The sequence below is a fragment of the Cryptomeria japonica genome, chromosome 4 (assembly GCF_030272615.1).
Source record: "Cryptomeria japonica chromosome 4, Sugi_1.0, whole genome shotgun sequence".
NCBI lineage: Eukaryota > Viridiplantae > Streptophyta > Pinopsida > Cupressales > Cupressaceae > Cryptomeria > Cryptomeria japonica.
Genome location: NC_081408.1, coordinates 677,795,984 through 677,817,591, shown reverse-complemented (window position 1 = coordinate 677,817,591; position 21,608 = coordinate 677,795,984). Strand labels below are relative to the sequence as shown.

At 35.4% G+C, this 21,608-nt stretch overlaps 1 protein-coding gene across 1 annotated transcript; it reads right to left on the bottom strand.

Moving 5' to 3' along the window:
* Nucleotides 1-2,923: 2,923 nt before the first annotated feature.
* On the bottom strand, nucleotides 2,924-19,885 carry LOC131046857 (uncharacterized). The gene is made up of 9 exons (XM_057980649.2): nucleotides 19,730-19,885; nucleotides 11,979-12,102; nucleotides 8,937-9,020; nucleotides 8,685-8,773; nucleotides 8,423-8,497; nucleotides 8,254-8,315; nucleotides 8,095-8,157; nucleotides 7,620-7,760; nucleotides 2,924-3,261 (listed from the first exon to the last, which is right to left on the bottom strand). Exons 2-9 carry the CDS (start codon nucleotides 12,099-12,101, stop codon nucleotides 3,173-3,175), a joined length of 726 nt encoding a protein of 241 aa, XP_057836632.1. The 5' UTR covers nucleotide 12,102; nucleotides 19,730-19,885; the 3' UTR covers nucleotides 2,924-3,172.
* Nucleotides 19,886-21,608: the final 1,723 nt, after the last annotated feature.

The window sequence follows — 21,608 nt, the reverse complement described above, 5'->3', positions numbered from 1 at the left end:
TTTGAACCAAAAAGGAAAAGAAAACAAACACAACCACCAACTAGGCAAACACAACACCCCCACCTTTTGAAGGACCACACTAGTACGCCTATCATTGCTTCTTCAACTTGCAGCAATGATTCACACAACTCAGTAAAAACATTGCTTAGGTCTCAAAGCTAAGATTGAAGTGAAGACGTCATGCGGTCACCTACTACATTAAATGCAGCAAGTGATTAACGGTAGAAGGTGAGGAAGACCAAGAAATAGGGACCCATCTAGGGTCAAGTGTCAATCCCCGAATCCCCAACCGTCCATTCCCTAAAAAGGGAAAGTAAGTCAGGCTTGGGGCATTGGTTCCAACTTGGGGCTATCAGCAAACGAAAGTCAATGCTCGAAGAAGTGGGGAAAAAAGGAAGAAAAAGCAAACGGGTATCAAGGATCAGGCGTAGAGGGTGTTCCCAAGTCACTCGAAAACCCATCAACCTCAAAGCCCAAAAGAGAAGAAGTGGGGTCCCTACTTGGCCAACTATCAACGTGGCGTGACTTAGGAAGCACAATATCCCCATTCTAAAATCATCATTTACTAATTAAGCCAATCCACAATAGATATAAAATGATATTCGACCAATATATTACAATAAACGATAAACCCCAGAAAAAAAAAAAGTCTCTCCCGCCACCGCTCTCGCCACAATCAACGATAACCCCGAGAATAAAAATTAAAAAATTAAAAAAAAGTCTCGCGCCCCCGCTCTCGTCTACTACGGTTTCCTCGACTCGTGCCCCTCTTTTGATTATCCCTGCCAGATGTCTGTTGCTTCATATGCTTGTGGCCTGGTGGTATGCTAAAGGGTCTCCCTCATCCTAGGCTCTGTCAAATACTGTTTTTAAATGGTCAGAACGATGCCAGCAGTCAGACATCTTGCATCCAAATGTGCTCAATACCAAAGAAGGTTGGGTCCATATTTAACACATCAAAGATTTGCTCACAGATTTGTACAGCTTAACCAATCGTGTCATGTGGGTTTAGCTGGACGTATCAAATGATTTTAAACATAACACAACTCCATTATGTGCTATCAAGAAATCTGCTTATAGAGCACCATGTCATAACTACTAGTTTAAATAAAAGTAAGAACATGTATATACACCAAAATGTTGTAGCGAAAATGGTTATGCACCAAGTGAAAAGGATGGTATGCTCCTTGGCTATGTTTGTAATTCACTCTCCAGCCTTAGCTCAAGGTCAAATGAGGCCACATTTTTGAAACAGGTTTTTACTAGATAGTGAAAACATGCATATATACCAAAATGTTGTAGCCCAAATGGAGCACCATGTCATAACTACTAGTTTAAATAAAAGTAAGAACATGTATATACACCAAAATGTTGTAGCCCAAATGGTTATGCACCAAGTGAAAAGGATGGTATGCTCCTTGGCTATGTTTGTAATTCACTCTCCAGCCTTAGCTCAAGATCAAATGAGGCCACATTTTTGAAACAGGTTTTTACTAGATAGTGAAAACATGCACATATACCAAAATGTTGTAGCCCAAATGGAGCACCATGTCATAACTACTAGTTTAAATAGAAGTAAGAACACGTCTATACACCAAAATGTTGTAGCCCAAATGGTTATGCACCAAGTGAAAAGGATGGTATGCTCCTTGGCTATGTTTGTAATTCACTCTCCAGCCTTAGCTCAAAGGTCAAATGAGGCCACATTTTTGAAACAGGTTTTTACTAGATAGTGAAAACATGCATATATACCAAAATGTTGTAGCCCAAATGGTTATGCACCAAGTGATAAGGATAGTATGCTCCTTGGCTATGTTTGAAATCCACACTCTCCAGAGTCAGCTCGAGGTCAAATGTGGCCACATTTTTGAAACAGGTTTTACTAAAACAATTCAGAAGTTGCTTTACCTCAAAAAAAAATATACATGCTGCCTAAAGCTTTGTCCTATAAAATGCTTAACCCGATAATAAGGCACCCATCTTACAGTAAATAACTAATTTCTTACAAAATTATCGCATCCCGTAATAAAAAAAGAAATGATGAACTTCTAGCATCATAATTCAAATACTATTACCTTAAAAAAACCAAGAGGGTGGTTGATTTATTTTCATAGCCAGAAAAGCGTCATATCAAATTGAAGACATCTAGTCATACATGACTATAACTAATCAAAGAAATAATATCACAATGAAAAGCTCGTTGTTAGGTTGCTAACCATCTTTATCTCTATATGGAGAGAGTATTGTATCTCAAATATCTTTTAAGTAACAATAAGAAATTTCCACAACTCATAATATCAAGAGAATGTTGCTTCTGGATTCAATCTGGATTCAATTGTGCTCAACGTTTCCGATCACACTCCATGATCCATCATCATGGATAAGAGATGCCAAATGAACCATATCTTTTAAGTTATGCTCTGATTTAGCGACTCAGTGCTACAAAGCATGCCCCAATAGTCATTCACAGTTACCTTTCAAGTACAGAGTTGCTAGCCAACAGAGGATGTTATTATCACATTAAGTCAGTCATCTCCTCATACACAATTTTGGCTCAAGCAAATATTAAATTCTCCCAGCTATTGGCAAAAAAGTCCAAGCAGTATACCCAGAATATGAAATAAAAGTGAGCTTACAATCTGAACACGTCAAACCTTCAAAGGGAACAGATCATGCTCCTACGTGATATCACACAGGTTGTGTATGTTCAAGATCACGATTGCTATACTAGGGTTACGACCAAAAAGAGAGTAAAATTAGAAGTAACTCGATTTTTTACTCCATGAAAACAAAGAATTTAATGCTTGCGAAACATAATTACCATTCCCCCAGAGAGGTCTAATCAATTTTTAACCAGCATTGAGATATTCTTGAAAAGCATAGCATCCTGCCCAAATGCAGGGGGTGCAGGATCACATAAACATAGTGTCCAAAAAAAACATTAAATTTAATAGGGCTTATACACAGTAAAATTATGAAAGAATGTACTGCTCTTCTAATTAAAATACATTTCGATTTCCTGTAAAACCTAAATTTAAATGAATTGAGGTATCCACAAAAAAGGCAACCTTCACAAGTGTGAAAAGCAAACATCAACTAGAATACAGAAATTCATAAACGTCACTCTAGTATAATTCAATTCGTTCAGCCTAGCATAGATGAACAATTATTGTTATGCAGTTGCAGGCCCTGGTACTTGTACTGGTCCATCTGATCTAAAACCCCGGCCCCTGCGACCCCTTCCTCTGCCACGAGGTCTTCCTGTGATTGAATGGTTTGCAAAAACATGTTAGGCAATTCAAATAAGTATATTATCAGAACCTATGAATACAGCCCATGCTTTACAACATTAAAAAAACATGCATAGAGCTTTACAACACACTCCACGCCAGGAAAACTTTTAGTGTAACCTTGCCAATATGGTTTAATATAATAACAATTAGGAACCTCTTAATGAAAGGCCCATGCCTAAGAAAGAGAGAATTCGCACACAACTAAAATGTTTCATTGCTACATATCATATACCCATTAAATCATTAATCAAGCATACAATATAATCAAATACGTAATCTTAGCTAACAGAAAATTACAATTAAACTCACTCCTGAAGAATAATTATACATTTTTAAGTTAAGCGGGAGAATTTATGCAATAAAAAACCTAGATTTATATAACTAAACCTCGTATCTTTAACTAAGGGCCATTTATAAAAGGAGCTAAGATTTAGAAAGGTACAAGCTCACTTCAAAGGAGATACAAATGTCTGGATTTAAGAAAATAATTGCAAACTGATAAAGAAAGAGGCGAGCATCAAAAAGTTTGTGGTTGCCTTCTTCCAAGATCTCCTTTCTAAAAATAAATTTGCTGATTTTGAAAAGGCAGAGCAGTTGCTGCATCTCGTACACCTTCTCTGCCGAATAGAGAAAATAAATGTCTAATTGCCCCAGTGATGGAAAAAGAAATCAAATTTGTTGTCAACTCTTTTACAGGGAGTTACGTGTTGGGACCATATGGGTTTCGCCACCTGCACTTACAAATCTTTCAGGATTGCCAAAGATCTTTTAAATATTGCACAGGAGCTCCTTCTCTCCAGGCATCTCTCCTCAATGAGCTCAATAACACTTTCCCGGTGCTTCTCTCTAAGAAAATTAAAACTCAAGCTTTACTGACTTAGAACCAATACACCTTCATAATTATGTGTAATAAAAAATTTCTCAAAAGTTCCCTGCTATCAGATTGCAGGCCATCCTCCCTGGATGTTATACCGCTGCAGCAAAGTGGTTTTGCAAGAGAAGGCAGATCCTGGAGTCTATCATCACCATTCACAAGATTATTTGTTCAATGGACAAAAGAAAAGAAGTTGGCTTCATGCTCAAGCTCGGCAGATCCTCGATTCTATAATCATCATTGGTTAAGTTATTCATTCAATGGACAAAAGCAAAAAGGTTAGCTTCATACTCAAGCTTGGCATGAACAAAGCCTATGGTCAGGCATCCTGTTTCTTGACAACTGGCAAGATTTAATCACAAATTGCACTTCATCTCTGCAGCTTTCTATTCTTATTAGTGGCACTACCACTGAGGTCTTCAATAGTAGAACTGAGCTACAACAAGGTGACTCCATATCTCCATTCTTATTCATTCTTTTTGCAGAATCATTCAGCAAAAGCTTCAATAATACAGCTACTCCAAGGAATAATAAAGGTTAGAAAAACGAAATTTCCTCCCTTCCTAATCCCTTGTAAGCAATCATTGTCTCTTCAGACTCCATAAACTTTGTTTTCATTCCATGCCCCCTAGTCCCCAAGAGTGATGAGATGGTCTCTAACTCTTCCGGGTTCTTGCTGCTTTTCCCTCTGCCCATTCTCCCCCTTGGAACTCTCTTTAATTCAAACCCTTTATCCCAAAAGTAAACTTCTTTCAGTGGTTGATTGTCTAAGACAATGTCCTTATGGTGGGCAATTTGATTAACAGAGGATTTTCTATCCCAAAAAGCTGTGCCTTGTGCAAGGGTGATTTAAAATCAGCCCACCACCTCTTCCTTAACTGTTATTTTGCTTAACATGTGGTGTTTTATTTTCTCTTGTTTTTCCCTCTCGTGTCCAACCCCCTTCCTTATTTAATCTCCTTTCATTGTGGCCTCTCTTCTTTTCCCCTGCTCTTAAGCTACTGTGGACCCTCTCTTTCCCTCGTGTCCTTGGGTCTTATGGGGCAATTCTAAATATCTTGTCAGCTTGGTGTTCTCCAGGATAAACCTCACAATTAAAAAAACTGCCTTCAAGGAAAGCAAATTTCAGGAGTCCCCATCAATGGTGTCTCAATTGAACCTAAGGGTGTTGAAAAGTTGGTATTTGGTGGTTGATTTTGTAACCACTGTTCAGAAAGTTGTCATTTGAAGATCCCAAAAACTGACGGTTGAAGCTGAATTTTGAAAGTCCCTCTAAAGGCAACCTGGGGTTATCAAGAATCATTTTGGAAGGGCAAAGGGTGCTTTCTCAGTCAATCTTGGCACTCAAACCAATTATTTTGCCGAGGCAAGTGCAGTCTTTCATGTTATCCTTTAAGCCAGAGATCTTTGTCTACAGCACCTGGAAGCAGAGGGAGATTCCAAGAACATAACTATCTTTTGAAAAATCACCCCAAGTCTATTAGTAACTTGATCAAGAACTCTATACATATTTTGGATTCCCTTCCCAATGTTAAAATCAAGCATGCGTACCACAAAGACAATTATGTGGCAGATTATTTCACTGACTGGGGTGTTCAACATGATAAATACACACAATGGAAAGAGAGAAAGATTCTAAGGAGGCCATAAACTTAATTAATGATTATTGCCACGCACCAGGTAATGTTAGATCTATTGTTTATCCATTACACTTTGAGGTAAGGATTATCATGAAAGATAAAGACCAAGACCCTTAGATCATCAGGAAGCTTTTGCCCTCATGGGGGTTGCAATACAAGTATGCAACTAATAAGGTATGTCACTCTTTAGGAAAAGTTTCAATCCATCTAATTCTTTCATTTAAGCTCATGTCCATTTTGTCATCTTTGTCAATTTCTCATTCTTCATGTTGTCCTCTCTTGAGCATTCAGTCACGAGTTTAAATGTGGCTTTAGGTCTGCCCCCATGCACTCTTCTCTAATCCTGTTGTTGATTAACCACACCCTTGCATTAAAACACACTCATGCTTTATCCTCTACTCAAGCACCACCGTCACCCTTCCCTTGTCAAAACCCCACTTAAATCTAACCTATATCAAGATACCTCCATTTCTAAAAAATAGTCTGTGCCACATCGACCCTACCTTTTAACAGCCCTACCCTTCCTGTTTCTAGCCATGTTACTGCTCAGGGAGTGAATTTTACAAGTGATGAAAGCTTTAGACACCATAAGACTAAAGGGGAGGAAAAAGTGGTCATTGTGGAAGACTCAGATTACCAGGGAGCAGCAGAGAACTCCCCTATCACTAAGCCAAAGGTAAAGGTGAAGTCAAGATTATTGATCAATGAGCCAGAGTCGGAAAATGTGAATTCTGAATTTATTCATGATACTTCCTATCTGCCATCCTCTATTGTCATGCTTGCAGAGAAATTGGTCAAAATGTATAACGAATCAATTCCCAAAAATAAAATGTTGAAGTAGTTCCACTCCAAATACAACAATGAACAAAGGTTGCCTCAAATTCATCTTGCTTGTTTAAAAAAATGGATGTTGAGAAGATTGACCTGAAGAAAATGGAAAAATTATTTCCAACTAGTGGAAGAATGTGGAAGAAATGAACAATCTCAGGGCTGAGATTACTAGGCAAGATGACATGTAGCCCTTTTGGAGGGCATTCTGGACATCAAGGACAACCTGCAAAAGTTAGTCGAATTCAATGGAACAACTGTTCAAAACACTACCAAAAGTATTAACTTGTTGCAGGAAAGAATCAGCCCTTATTTAGCTCAAGCATGTGCCAGTCTCGACTCTAGAACCAGAAACCAGAAAGCTAAAGTGAAGAAACAGGAGGATGCTCAGTTCATAGAAAGTCATTTGGAGTCCGTCCATGATGAATGGGCTGCTATAGTGCTTAACCAACTCTAGTTTGCTTTGGGTGTCACTGATCTTTTTTGGGTTTCTTGCTGTTTGTTACTTCTATCCATTGTAGGGGTTACTGAAACTTTCACTACGCCTTGGCTGCTGCAAGTTTGTTGTTTTACTGTATATGTTGTAGACTATTAAACAGAGGAGGCCCTTCCGAAATTCCTCATACTTATAATTAAAAATGTATTCTATTAAAAGGTTTTAGCTATTTGTGTGTACAAATGACAATATAGCATGTCAAAGTAAGAGATCCAAGATACATCATAAATACAGTAAATATAGAATTTATTATATTAATTCTAAATTTGGTGTTAATGTTGTTTACGTACCCATATTATTTAATGCAAAATGCTTAAAAAATCAATTGGATCAGAATCCAACAGAAAATGATAAAACAATATAACCTATTTTAAATTTAAATGGCTGCAAAAACTAAAATCCAGAGAAATGAAATCAAACTAAAATCAAACATTAAACTGAAAAACTTTAAAAAGGCACAAAAAAGCACTCTGATTGATTACACCCACCTTCATCCAGATTAGCCTCAGCTACAGCATACCCTCTTCCACGACCACGTGGACCACGGCCCCATCCTCTTCCTCTTCCTCGGCCCCTACCCCTTCCATAACTACCATCACCATTGTAATCACCACCCATCATAAAATTTCCTGAAATGAAAAGATTATTCAGAGAGTCAGGCATCAAAGCTTCTTTAAATTTAAGAACAACAAAGACAAAATAATAGCATGGTAACAAATTATAACAAACCCATTTGAAGGCAATTTAAGATCTAGACAAAGTTAATAAATATCAAAATATATAATCATGCAAGAACTGGTGGAACAGCCATACAAAATTATACAATATCTTAGCCAGAACTATCAACAACATTTCGCTTCTCTGGGAAACTGAATCGTACTTTCACACCCATACAGACACTTTTATATTAACATAACTTGGATCTTTCACAATTTTATTTAGAAAGTTTTGAAGTTAAGATACCTCTTCCTCTGCCCCTACCCCGGCCACCACGGCCTCGACCCCTTACGTGACTAGGCGATCCTTCTAGAAATTTTAAGAAAATAATATTAGCTTACAAAGTACTTCGAAGGCACATTAGATTAAATAAAAGCATGGAATGCAACTATATAAAAAAATTACCTGGATCAAACTCAAATTCTGCCAATGGTCTAACTTGATCCACTGGCAGGGGAGGCTGATACCTGCATTATTGAACAATAACGAGCAATCTGCATCAATTTGATGACCACGTATCGACAGATTAATTGTTCACCTTAGAGATTGAACAAACATAGAACAAATTTTTTACCCAGGGGAATTTACATCCAGCTCTGTGGTCGACAAAGTAATTGCTATCATGGATACATGTCTCGTCGTCTCCAGACTGCCAATATGCCAGCATACATGTAAACGAATCAATGATAACTACATCAAAACTAATCCAAAAAGAAGTGAAAAAAAATACAAAAAAACATTGAAAATATAGGCCCCTTACTGACACACACCCTTTGTATTGATGTTGTACAAAAGGATTTAGAAATTCTACTGGTTAAAATAGTTATAGTACTTACGGAAGAAGACCTTCCTCTAGCGGTTCCCATGAGTCAGTTATGTCAATTGATCCAATAGTAGTAATTTGATGCAGACCAGCTATCCTTCTCTGTAAGTACCAAATGACAGCATATTCTTTAATCCATCCCCATATTCACCAAATTGTTATTTTTAAAATGCTCAAAAACAAGCAACTGCACACCGATGAAGAGAAACAAAAATGAGAAATCACACCCATTGTGAATTAAAGGATGAACTTCCTTAGCACTTACCTTGATAATCTCTGCTATAGTCACAGTCTTGTTGATAGCCCTTCCCATTGCTTTGATAATTATTTCAGCTGAGCCTTTATCCTTCTACACGAAGGCCAAAATGCAAGATAATTAATAAATGATCAGAAAAACAAGTCTTCATGAAATGAATATTTGTTCTAGAAGAATTAAGCATATCCATAACATGAAAAACAATATCAAAAAAGCAGATCAAAACAAAATAAAAATTTATTGTGTTCTAGATGGATTAGGTTCGTTAGCATATAGTTCATATTGACTAGTTTGTGTGTTTTGAAACTGAAACATCCCAATTTCTGGGACCCCTACATATTCACAGTATTTGAAACCAGGATAAGCAAATATATCTTATGGAGAATAGCCTGGAAAACCAAAAGATATATTTAAAACCATTCTAAGTACACGGAGTGAGTAGAAGTAAAAGAAAGGGTAGACAATGAATTTTGAAATATGGATTGTTCTCATTAATTTTGAGATTGTTGATTACAATGCAAACAAAAAAGTAATGGTGGCAGTTTCTAGTGCCAGTGCCTCTGTGGTATGCTGCTTAGTTTTAGATTCCTTGTGGAGATGCACTTTGCCAATGGGTAAATCTCCCAAGAGATATTCTGCAGAAGTTGGATCACCTAAAACCTTCTTAGGATGATCAGTACAGCTGTTGGACTTCATAGACCAAGATTGTTGGAATGGGCAGCTTTGGATCAGTCTACAAAAGAGATCTGAAATATGGTAGAGTGGTCGCTTTGAATGTTCTTAATTTGTACATGAAATAAGTCATAAGAGTTTCAATGCTGAATGCAAGGTGTTACCAAAGGTTCAACTCCATAATCTCACCAGGATCATAACTTCATGGTCAGTCCCCTATTTCAAAGATTTAGTTTTTGAGATTATGTCAAATGAAAGCTTAGACAAGCATTTGAATCCCAAAAAAGATGATTTGTGAATTAAAACTGAAAAGACAACTGCATGTTGCCATCACTATAGCGAACAATACAGAAAAACTCTTCTGTCCAAATGCTGAGATTTAAACCAGAGAATGCCCTTTTGGACAAAGACCTGACAGGTATACAATCTGTGGACTCTGTGGAGTCTCTTACTTCAACACTTCCCATCCAAGTATCAGTAGATTGCATTGCCCCATGTATGCCTTTATATTTCTTGTCCTTAATTGGACATTTTTATTTAGATTTCTAGAATCAAATGTAATCTCACTAACTAAAGAAGCCTACACTTACAACATTTTGTACTTAAACTTGGCCTTTCCTAACAACTGGTAGATATAATCAACAGAAGCTTATTGCAGGATCTAATTCACATAAAGGAGAGCATGGAAGCAGAAGAGACGTGTACAAGCAGTGCTACAGATCCTTATTTGGTATCAGTTTAGTTTGCTCAAAGATTTTGACACAAGAAAGGCCAATCGTGTAAGATGTTGTGAGGGTGCTGATCGTATGAGAGAGAGTATGACTGTAAGTAGTGAAGCTTCAGTCAGATTGGTCAGGTATAGCTAACTTGACAAGCAATCCTCTCCAAGAGAGAGGGCAGCAGGAACTAACAAAAATTATTTTTCTAGCCTAAACCACACCCAAAAACACTAAAAAAATAGAAATATTTGTGGCAGGAAAAAAACAAAGAAAAGTGATAGTAAATCAAAGGTCATAGGGTTTTATATTTAAATGAAGAAAATAGTACAATTGTATAGGTGATATATCAGCTAGTTTTTCATTCAAAATCTTGGTCAACTAACCTTCAAAAACTCAACAATTTTATGAAAAAATCCAGGAACCTTGCCAAGATCCAATACATCACAAGATTTTGAAGATATCTGCTTCTATGTTTTAAAACATGTGGCATCAAATAAGTCTCCCTGCCAAGGACGCAAATTTTGAAAATGAAAGTCAAGTTCAATCAACTCTAAGCCAATCTTGGGATAGCTTCTTATTTAATATTACACAATGTGAATCACTTCAAAACAAGTTAGAAAACTTTGCCAGCCTTGCCAACATATGTAGTGTGTGAATCACTTCAAAAGAAGTTAGAATACTTCACCACGCTTTCCATCCTATGTAGTTTCAGCAGTGAACAACCTTCATATGTCTAAGGCAATAGATCTAAGGTAATATCTAACCAATAGAATAAACCCTTTGCCAACCTTGGCAATCTATGTATTTTATGCAATAAACATCCTTCATATGTCCGAGGCAATAAATCTGAGGAAATACCTAACCAAATGAATAAACCAAAAGTCAAAACAATCCTACTAGGTAATGCGTTCCATACAACTCAAAGATTAATATAACTACATCCTCAAAATGCAATAGAAGATGGAGATGCTATCTTTGAAGAAAATTTAAAGCTTGCACCACCCAGATTCAGACTGCAACCAATTATTCACCTGCTAAAGAAAACATGGAATGATCAAAGAAAAAATAAATGCATAAAAAATATTACTCTGGAATCAAGTTCTTCTAAACATGGAAAACATAAATTCCTCAAAATTGAACAAATGCAAGGTAGCATCCACTCTCCACCCAATGCATTGCATTCAAATACACTACCTGCTAAAAATAGGCATCTCACTGCTCATGCATTAGAACTCTAGCTATGAAACAAGAGAGAACAGCACAAGATGATCCAAATGTACTACAGAACCAAGTATTGTTAGAAAAAAATAGCTTAGAACCACAGAGAAAACAAAAGAGTGATTTAAAAGATTGAAAGTTGCAGCTGACCTCAACTGAGCTAGTAAAATAAAATAAGAATCTCATCAGGCATTGCTAGATTCAAGTCAAATGCTATAGTGTCAATTTTTCAGATATATAATTAGGCAACAAGGATTTTTTAAGAATTATAAAAAAAGGGTTCAAATAAACAAAAAATATCCTTCAAATTGCAAAACATATTGGAGATGTGTGTATTTCAAAGTCATTTTTTAAGACTGCAAAAGCAACAAACTAATGAAAATCCTTCCAGATTATGCACGAATAATTCAAATAGCTACAAAAATACACAAATCTGACTGACCTGAAGCAATGTTGTAGCATATGTGATATAGTTCCTCATTTTGCCTTGAGTAGTGATACGGATTTCATTCTCATTAATTGGAGTTTCCGGCCGGGGCTTCTCCACTCTCTGATAACGATCCATCCTGTATTTTAACCATGCACAACTTCAGTAATCCAAATAGCCAAAAATACCCACTCTTCGAAATCAAATAAACTTTTAGCAAAAAACATATTTCCTCATTAACAACATCATTGTTTCCATTGTGAAAGCAATTTGTGAAAAGCTACAAAAAATTAGAAAACAATAATATCATTTCAAACCCTACAAAAAGATGCACCTTTTTGAGAGAATTATGACAAGCATGACAACAATAAGGCAGCCTATGTTTACAGCAAGGAAAGATATAAACATGACAGACATGTGGCACGGTTGGTGAGAGATGAATATAGTACATTCCAACATGAAAATTGCTTACGAATTCGAAGGGGCAAAACTTACCCTGGTCAACTTTGGAGGAAAGTCATAAATTCACCCAAGATTCACCATGATAATCAACAGAAACCTCTGCCTTGAAACAAAACCTCATAGAAAAGAAAAATGATGCTCTGTAAAACTCCTAATGACCCACATATTTAGTGAAAACTGAAACCCTAACCCCAGATGAAAAAACATGTATGAAAACAGGCCAGCATATTAATAAGGGTCAAACATGCTGTTATTATAAATAGAAGAGATCACGCAACAACAAACAGTACATTGATGAGAGAATTCAAAACCAATTCCTAGAAACTACGCTAGAAATTTTAGACTACAACAGTTCATCGATATCTCTTACAAATTAAACCATGTCATAATTTTCCTACAAGATTTAATATATAGAATATTTCTTAAGATAAGAGAAGATTGCATTATAATATTAGAGATAGAATCAATGGCTCAAATAAAATCCAACCAGATGGGATATAAGGGAATTAAATGTCAATTTACATAAGCCAAGCTTGCAGTATAAACACCAAAGCTTGGGCTAGAACCAATGGCTCAAGTGAAATCCAAAAGATGTAGATTTAATCCTGATATTTCAGTGATGATTCAATCTATGAGTGGCTATGACTTCCCAATAGTTTATGATATAGCTGTTAGGGAATAAACGGTATGATTCAAGCAGGGAAACCTACTTCTGGACCTAAAATACCCCTAACTTTGTCAATAGTTATTTACCTCCTAATCAGATGCCTCGAGCTATTATAGGACCTATTCCTAAATCCCCTCAAGTTATGTCCCAAAATTTCAAAGAGTTGTAGGAAGTAAAGAACTGTTTTAGAACTGTTACTAGTGTGTTGAATGTCCTCAAAAGGCAACAGGTTGTGCCTTTGGACGCTATTATTAAAACAACCAAGACTGTATAGGCTTCCCTCCCAATATCAAAACCAACAAAGACATTATAGGAGCTAGCAACCGCCAACCCTTGCAACAAATTCCACAACAAAACTTGTTAAATTCATCGAAGATTAAGGTTTGTGGTGCTATCCATATTCCAATTATCATGATCAAACCTATCATCCAAGGGGTGAGCCTCAGCATGACATATGTGACCAAAAAAAAACAATAAAACTTCAGCACACAATATCAGGAAGATCACTTGAACCATCCCACTTCAGAAGAAAAATAAGCACCCAAACCTACACAAACTCTTGCCCACAAGGGACAAAAATAATTTTTTTGCTAGCAATAAAATAACAAACCCATCAGGACACCAGCAATTCATTCCAATTACATTACCAAAGCCAAAAAGATGGTGATGGAGGAACACCCTAAATTTGATCAACCAAGCCTAAACCTTTTGCATTTTACCTTACTTTAACCATTGGAAGAAAGCCACTATATTATTGTATGGAAGATTTCAGGGGCTATACCCAAAAGAGAAGCTGCTGCCTTAGGTCCACTATATGAGTCTGTTGATTAGGTAGTCACCCAACTAGATAGTAGCATTGTCAAGACTCTAGTTGTTATTAGGGACCTACCGCTTATACTCTACGCATGCCCTACAAACAATATGCCTCCAAGATATTGTAATTATTGTGAATTTTATAAGTTGATTGGACCCATATGTTTCTTAAGAAAAGATATGGCATTAAGGTCAAAATGCCCAGCCAAACCAATTGTGCTCCACTTTGTTGAGCATGAGCCAAAAATAAAAATTCATGCAAATCATGCTCATCCCTGAGATATCAAAGGAAAGATCCAATAGGATCAGGACATGGTTAATCAAGAAATCAGCCTTGTACTTGGATCCTTTCGCCCACTGTTCGTACATTTTAATCTTCAAAAATTTTGGTTGGAAAATCTCTGAGTTGGGTATTTTTAACATAAAGTGGCATGCATGCCCTTATATCATTTAAATCCTATCTTATATAGAAGACCTATTCGACCATGTGTGTAATACACTTTCTCACTTCTATGTTAGTTTTGTTTTTAATTAAAGGAACCTGGATTCTAATCCAAGAGGATTTCATATTCCTGCAAGACAAAGTTGAGAACGTGAGAAAATCATACTATGTAATGCCTTCCATGCAACTCAAAGTTCGGAAAATCGCCAAGGACTCGCCAAACTCAGCGAGTCCGAGTACAATTCATGCCCCCCGAGTCTAGCGAGCTTGGACTCGGACTCGTCTGAGTCCAAGGGGCAAACTCGCCAGACTCGCCGTGTTGGCGAGTTGGGCATAAACTCGCCAAACTCAGTGAGTCCCGTGCCTGGGACTCGACTGGCAGCAAGGCCCAAAAAAGGCCAAAAAAAATGCATTTTTTTAAGTTTTTTTTAAAATGAATAATCGCGTCTTTGTTCACTACAACCTCCGCCTGAGAATGGGAAAAATTAGGGTTACAACATGTCAGCCAATAGAAAAATAACAACTGATGCCTTTACTAAATAATAAAAGTCTTTTTGGCCTCGCGGAGCGCTGCCCCTCAACCCCACACCCTATATCGCAATAGGGAACGCGCGAGGGGCGCTGCCCCCAAACCCCCATTGAAAAATATGGGGGGAAACTACGTCGATAGAAGTAGGGAAAATTTAACCTCCGAGTCTGACACTGATTGGATCGACCAGGTAGATATAGAGGTTGAGACTGTAGCCATGGTAGAGGAGTGGAGAGCACGAGCAGAGAGGAGATTTAGAGGTAGATAGTGACACAGATGTTCCTAATGTTGGTGAGCATGGCATGGTGTCATAGGGAGCAGCTACGGCAATCGAATCATCCAGGACCTACCTTAGATGCCTTCGCAGGGGGCCGGGGCTGGAGGGTGCAAGCTCCTCTGAGCCATAGGATTGTAGTTGTATTTACCTTTGGTATTTGTATGGAACATTTGATGATGATCATATGATAACATGGATTTTTTATTCCATGAGTTTTGTAATATTGTATACATTTAACAATATTTATAAATCTATGTTTGTTATTTCCTTCACCTACAATTTGCATTTATGCTTATGTGATTGATGTATACTTGTGTATGTAATCAAATGAGCCGAGTTTGATGATGTTATTGTGTCTTTAAGGTCTATTCAATAAAGGGTGCATGAAACAAATTGTAAATCTTTAAAAATCTCTAAATTTCTTGAGTTTCACTTTACTGAGTCCAACCGAGTCTAAAGCCGAGTTTGACTCTGAGTCCCGAGTCTGAGTCCGGGTCGGCCTTGCCGAGTCCGAGTCTCGTTTCTTTGATTACACTACAAAAACTTCTAATTAATGACAAGTAATCGTGAGACATTTGTTGTGTCTTTTTCTTGAGTTTTTCAAAAACTAGCTCTTAATTTTTTCTCATATATATGTATCATTTTTAACTGATTTTATACTTTACTCCAAAAAAAATAATAAAGTAGGAAAATTGCAAATGTAAAAAAACTCGTTTAATTGTAAGGCTAGGGCATTATAAATTTTCTTTTTATGTTTTTAATAGATATTTTAGTTAAAATTTTAAATGAATGTTTTCTTTTAATTTATATGCTTGAGAGTGTTTAGGTAGTAAACAATAGGCCCTTAAAAATAGTTGGCGCTCCATGACAATAAAATCTACCTACAATTTTACTACCAGCCCTTGATTTTTAAATAAACTCATTAGGCAAAAGCATAGTTTCCAAGAAATTACAATATAGGAAGATGGACGACAGCCATATCATGTACCCACAATTTTTTGAGACTGCATTTATGTACACTGCTATTGTGCTTATTTAATGTAAACCCAAATTTGATACACGTTCACATCCTTTGTCCCCATATTGATAGGCCCCACATCTCATAAGTAACTATGGGTAAAAGTTAAAGAGTGTCTTTTGATATTATTATTTTCATAATTGGATTTATAATCTATTATATTTATTGGTAATCTCTATGCACCATATGAGACAATAAAATCAAAAAATCTACTTTTATGGATATAATATTCATTTTTTAGCTTCCCAAGTATTTCGTATTTTGAATTTTTGTAATTGAATCCCTTTTACACTTTTGCCATGCCATGTCAATGTCACGTAAATGGAATGCTTATACATTTGTAAACATTTTAGGTTTTCACTGTGCATCAATTTCATAAGATATCTAATAGGTTAAAATGAGCAAAACCTAGTCATGAGATTAATTCAAAATATCATTTACAATAAGCAAAGCTTGCAATTGCAAATGGCAATGGCAATGCTTTCCCTAGAATCATTGGGCCAAATGAACTCCGAATGTGAATTTGGGAGATTGAAAGCTGATCCACCTAAACTATTCTTGCATCATGCCCTCCAAAAAAAAAATCAATCAACTCAGCAGTAGAGCACCTCAACATGCTAACGAGGGATTATACATTCACAAACCGAACCATAGAAAAAATACAAAATTGAATCAAATAAATAAAAATTTAGGCTAATTTATCTAAAGCACTTAGTTTTATTAGTATCTACAAGTGATTTATCTAAACAGACAATGGAACGCAATCAAAAAAACTATTCATAAAATCAATGGTTGGAGACTCAAATCATCTCCAAAGAAACATTGAATAGAACATTAAAACCATAAATTACATACACGTCAAGACATCAAGTACTCTTGAAATTTTTTTGTAGTGTGAATACTTACAAGGTTTTCTCACCATATTTTATTGTACCATAAGTACTCACAAGGTTTACTCACCTTGTTTGATTGCACCATTAGTACTATTGACTACAAGGTTTATTGACCAAATTTTTTTGCCAAATTTTTAATAACCAAGTATCTAACAACTTGATTCACCACACCAGCAAAACATTAAAGCACAAAAAAATGAATGAAACACTTCAAAAACTCTTTTTTTCCACTTTAGAAGTTTCTTTTTTGATTTTCTAAAAACCTACAAAAATGGTGTGCACAATGAAGATTTGTGTGGTTTTGAAGGTCTTCATTTGGGCTTGGTTACAAGGGCTTTGCCCCTTATAACCACACCCTATATTACAATTGTGACCCCACAAGGACCTGCCCCTCAATCCCCACCAAACTCATTTGATACATTTTGTAGCTATAATTTGCATAAAAAAATTTAAGTGTTTTTTAAATTGTCAAGTGATCTCCAAGTCAGAAACTAATAGCTTGCCAAGTACTCTCCAAGACCAAGTCTGCATACTATGATTGAAACCATCTAGCCTTAGATATTTGATGGTTTTCACAGTAGATAGCTTTCCAAGAAATCGCAGGAGTAAACAAAACAATATCTAGTCATACACTTTGATATACATGATTTATGGCACTAATCAAACATTAACAATTAGCAGAAGAGATTTATGTAGAATCAGTGGCTACAATCAACTCCAAATATCTGTGGATTCAGTGTTACAAAGCTCAATAAGGTATGCTAAGATTGAAAAAAATTGGAATTTTGACTATGAAATACCTAGGAAAACAACTACATCAAATGCTTTTCACGATGAACTGTCAATAGCAGAACATTCCTTGGAGTCAATGACTCAAATTAACTCCAAACACCTATGGGTGGACATTTTCAAGACTTAATAGAATAAACTAAGCTTAAAGATTTTAGATTTTCAAATTGTGTAACACCTAAAGTAACACAATTTACTCTAATACATTTTTCATAATGGGCTGTATAGCAGAGCTCGCCCTAAATCAAGGGCTCAAAGCAACTACAACCAGCTATCAATTGAGAATATCAAAGTTCTGTAAAATAAGCTAAACTTGAAGATTTTAGATTTTAAAACCATGTAGCATATATACTGACATGGATTAGTTCAAAACATTTCTTACAATAAACTGTAACTCGAAAATTCAGCCTGCAATCTGATCCAATACAATTTTATAATTGGTAGCAGAGATCACTCTAAATCAAGGGCTCAAATCAACTAAACCGATATAAATTGAGAACAACAAAGTTCTGTAGAATAAGCCATGCATGTAGCATATATAGCAACACGGTTTAGTTCAAAACATTTCTTACCATAACTCTAAAAATCACCCTACAATAAGGGCTCAAGTCAACTCCAAATAGCTGTGTGTTGGCAGTATTAAAGATCAATAAAATAAAATCAGTTTTAAATATTCCAGATTTTTTATCCGTAATACCCAGTCAAAATTTTGAATAAAAAAATAATTTTCACGATGAACTATAAATAACAGATCTTTTTCAATAATCAAGAGCTCAAATCAACTTCAAACAGTTATAGATTGAGACTATCGAAGGTTTGATAGAGTAAACCAGTCAAATTTTGAATTAAAAAAAAAATCACGATGAACTCTAAATAACAGATCCTTTTCAATAATCAAGAGCTCAAATCAACTTCAAACAGTTATGGATTGAGACTATCAAAGCTTTGATAAAGTAAACTAGGCTTAAATATAATAGGTTTTCAAACTGTGTGATACAGTCACATAGTTCAATGAAAAGAATTTCTTACAATGACTTGAAAGTAGCGAAGCTTGATCCATAAACAAATGCACAAAGAAATAAAAAACATCTAGGGATTGAGAGCATACGACTTATTCCAATTAACTGTAGCTGTTGTAACTAGCAAAGCTTATTCTAGAATAACTGGTACAAATAAACTCCAAAAATCTACGAATTGAGTGTCTCAAAGTTCAATCAGATAAGCTAAAGCTTAAATATTATAGATGTTTACACTGTGATACCTAGTCATGCATCTTACTCGAAAAAATTTCTGACAATGAAAAGTAAAGAGGAATGCTTGCCCAAGAATCTACCACACAAATAAATTCCAGACAGCTCGGTATTAAAAATGCGAGATCTATTCCAAATATACGGAAATAAATAACTTACCTAGAATCAACCGCTCAATTTCAATTGCAAACATAAAGGTTCGAACGGATCAAAGCTCGCTAAAATAAGCTAAGTTTAAGAAAAAAATAATAATTTCTCAACTGTAATACCTAGTAACACGGCACGGTCCGATACATTTCTTAAAATAAACAAGGCTAGCACTGTAATCAGCATAGCTTAATCAGCTGGTGATTAGAGTAATACAGCTGGATAAACCTAAAAAAAATATTCTCGCTTTTGTAGCGAACGTTATACATTCAACTGTGTAACATGGACCTTCAAACACTTCAATCCAAAATGATTTCACACAAAGAAAACAGAAAACTTGCATTGAAAAGCTGAGTAAGCCCTAGTAAACCCTAGAAACAACAATGCTAGAATATACCCTATGATCAACAAAGCCAGAGTGAACCCAGAAATAAACAGCTCGTGTGGGCTCCAAAGGAATGGAATCAGATGCTATTTACCTGGTTAAATAATGAGCGAGGCGCGCAGAGGGACAGAAGAAGAGGTGTTAACGCTCCTCCCGCTTTCTTCTTCTCCGTGTTTTTTTTTCAATTAAGCTCTGAAGACTAAACCCTTGATACCCGAATCATGGAATTTTATAGTGAACAATGTGGCTGAGCGGAGGGAGGTGGTCACATGGCTGATGTGGCGCCCATGGGACCGTACGGGATGTCTTTTTGTTATAGGATAGGGTTTGGACGTTGGCAGCTATTAAAACAAATGATTGTTATTTTTATTTTTTTTACGAGTGGATTAGGGTTTGGCCACCTAGCATTATGTGATGCCACGTTGGCTAAAACTGTATGATTTTATTTTAGTTGTGGTAGGTAACTAGAGTTTTATATTTATGTAAGTTGAGTATAGTAAAAAAAATTAAAATTAAGAATGTGAAAACTGTAGTTCATGCTTGATAGTTTATTGATGAAGTTTAGTGGTTTATAACAAAATTAATGTTCAACTTTTGTTTAGTCTAAATGTTTAATAATTTAAAGAAAATAGGTTATAATTATTTTTTATTTTTTGGCATTAGATTAAATTTTTTTATTATTTATGTAGCTATAATAATTGTGTTCTTAAAACTAGCATACTTATATTTTAAAAAATCTAAGTAAGATACGCTAAGAGATATCAAATTATGAAAATATTTAATATTCATAAATAATAACAAAGATTTTATTAGTAGTGAGTTTGAAGTGAAATGGTTGAATAATGATTTAGAGTATTTGAAAGAAATTGTAGAATGTAATGCACAACATAGATAAACAAAATCAATATATCAATGATTGTACATTTTGATAATTATAATAATATATTTTTTTTTTGTTTTAAAGCAATTATGAGTTAAGAATTTGAAGCATGCATAGATAAAGTATAAGGTGTTATGGAGAAAACTAATATTATACTTGTTATGTGTATGTATTAAACAATTTAGACATTACATAATATAGAAGATTTTCAAACAAAATTTGAATTATGTATTAATAAATAGATACATAAAACTATAAATCCATAAACAGTATTCAATTGCATTCTGTTTGGATAATTTTGAAAAAATAATGAAAAAAAATAGAATGACTTTGACCAAATTATTTGTCACAATATAAGATAAAAGTAAAAATTAGGGAAAATAGAAGATATTGGAACAAAATTTTAATTGTTTTTTATATTAGTAGGTAGCAAAACAAGGTGGTTGTTCCTATGAACAACAACCAAAAGGATGTAAAGTTAACAACAAAAAGAGTGACAGCAAGAAGATATATTACATCAATTATCTTCTAAAAACTTTAATATGTTGTCTTCGACCTTTTGCTTTGCAGGTTGTCAACCAATTTTATTTTTTTTGTAACGCTCATATGTGAGTGATGACATTATTCTAAGGCGTTCTAGAGATTTTACTCGAGACACTGCCACAAGTGTCAATCTTATTCCTATATATATTGTGGTTTTTGATAGAGTCAACCCCTAAGATTTATGTATAGTCAATGCCCATGCCAATCTCAATGGTAACTGAAATATTCTACCTCTTTGTATAGGTGTTATTGGAATTATATTTGGATGATGATCTTCAAATGGTATTCCTCTATAATTGTCAAATTCAACCATGACATATGATGGTTGTTCGAGTGGAGAACTTCCTAGTTTATAAAGAATCTTTTGAACATATCTTAGAGCTCCATTTACAAGTCTTGCTTATATCCAAAGATTTGAAGTCAGCATCACCCTTGAATTCTTGTTGATCAATATCTCTAGATCAAGTTCATCATTTGAAAAATCTTCTACTTGATGTACACTTCCTACTTTTGTTGCGAGACTTCGTGCAACGGGATGTTTCAAATTTTT

Coding starts and splice junctions, on each gene's coding strand:
- LOC131046857 (XM_057980649.2), bottom strand. CDS start 12,101: ATGGATCGTTATCAGAGAGTGGAGAAGCCCCGGCCGGAAACTCCAATT. Junction 8,498..8,684: donor CTAGAGGAAGGTCTTCTTCC/GTAAGTACTATA, acceptor GCATATTGGCAG/TCTGGAGACGACGAGACATG. Junction 8,316..8,422: donor CTGGATGTAAATTCCCCTGG/GTAAAAAATTTG, acceptor TCAATAATGCAG/GTATCAGCCTCCCCTGCCAG.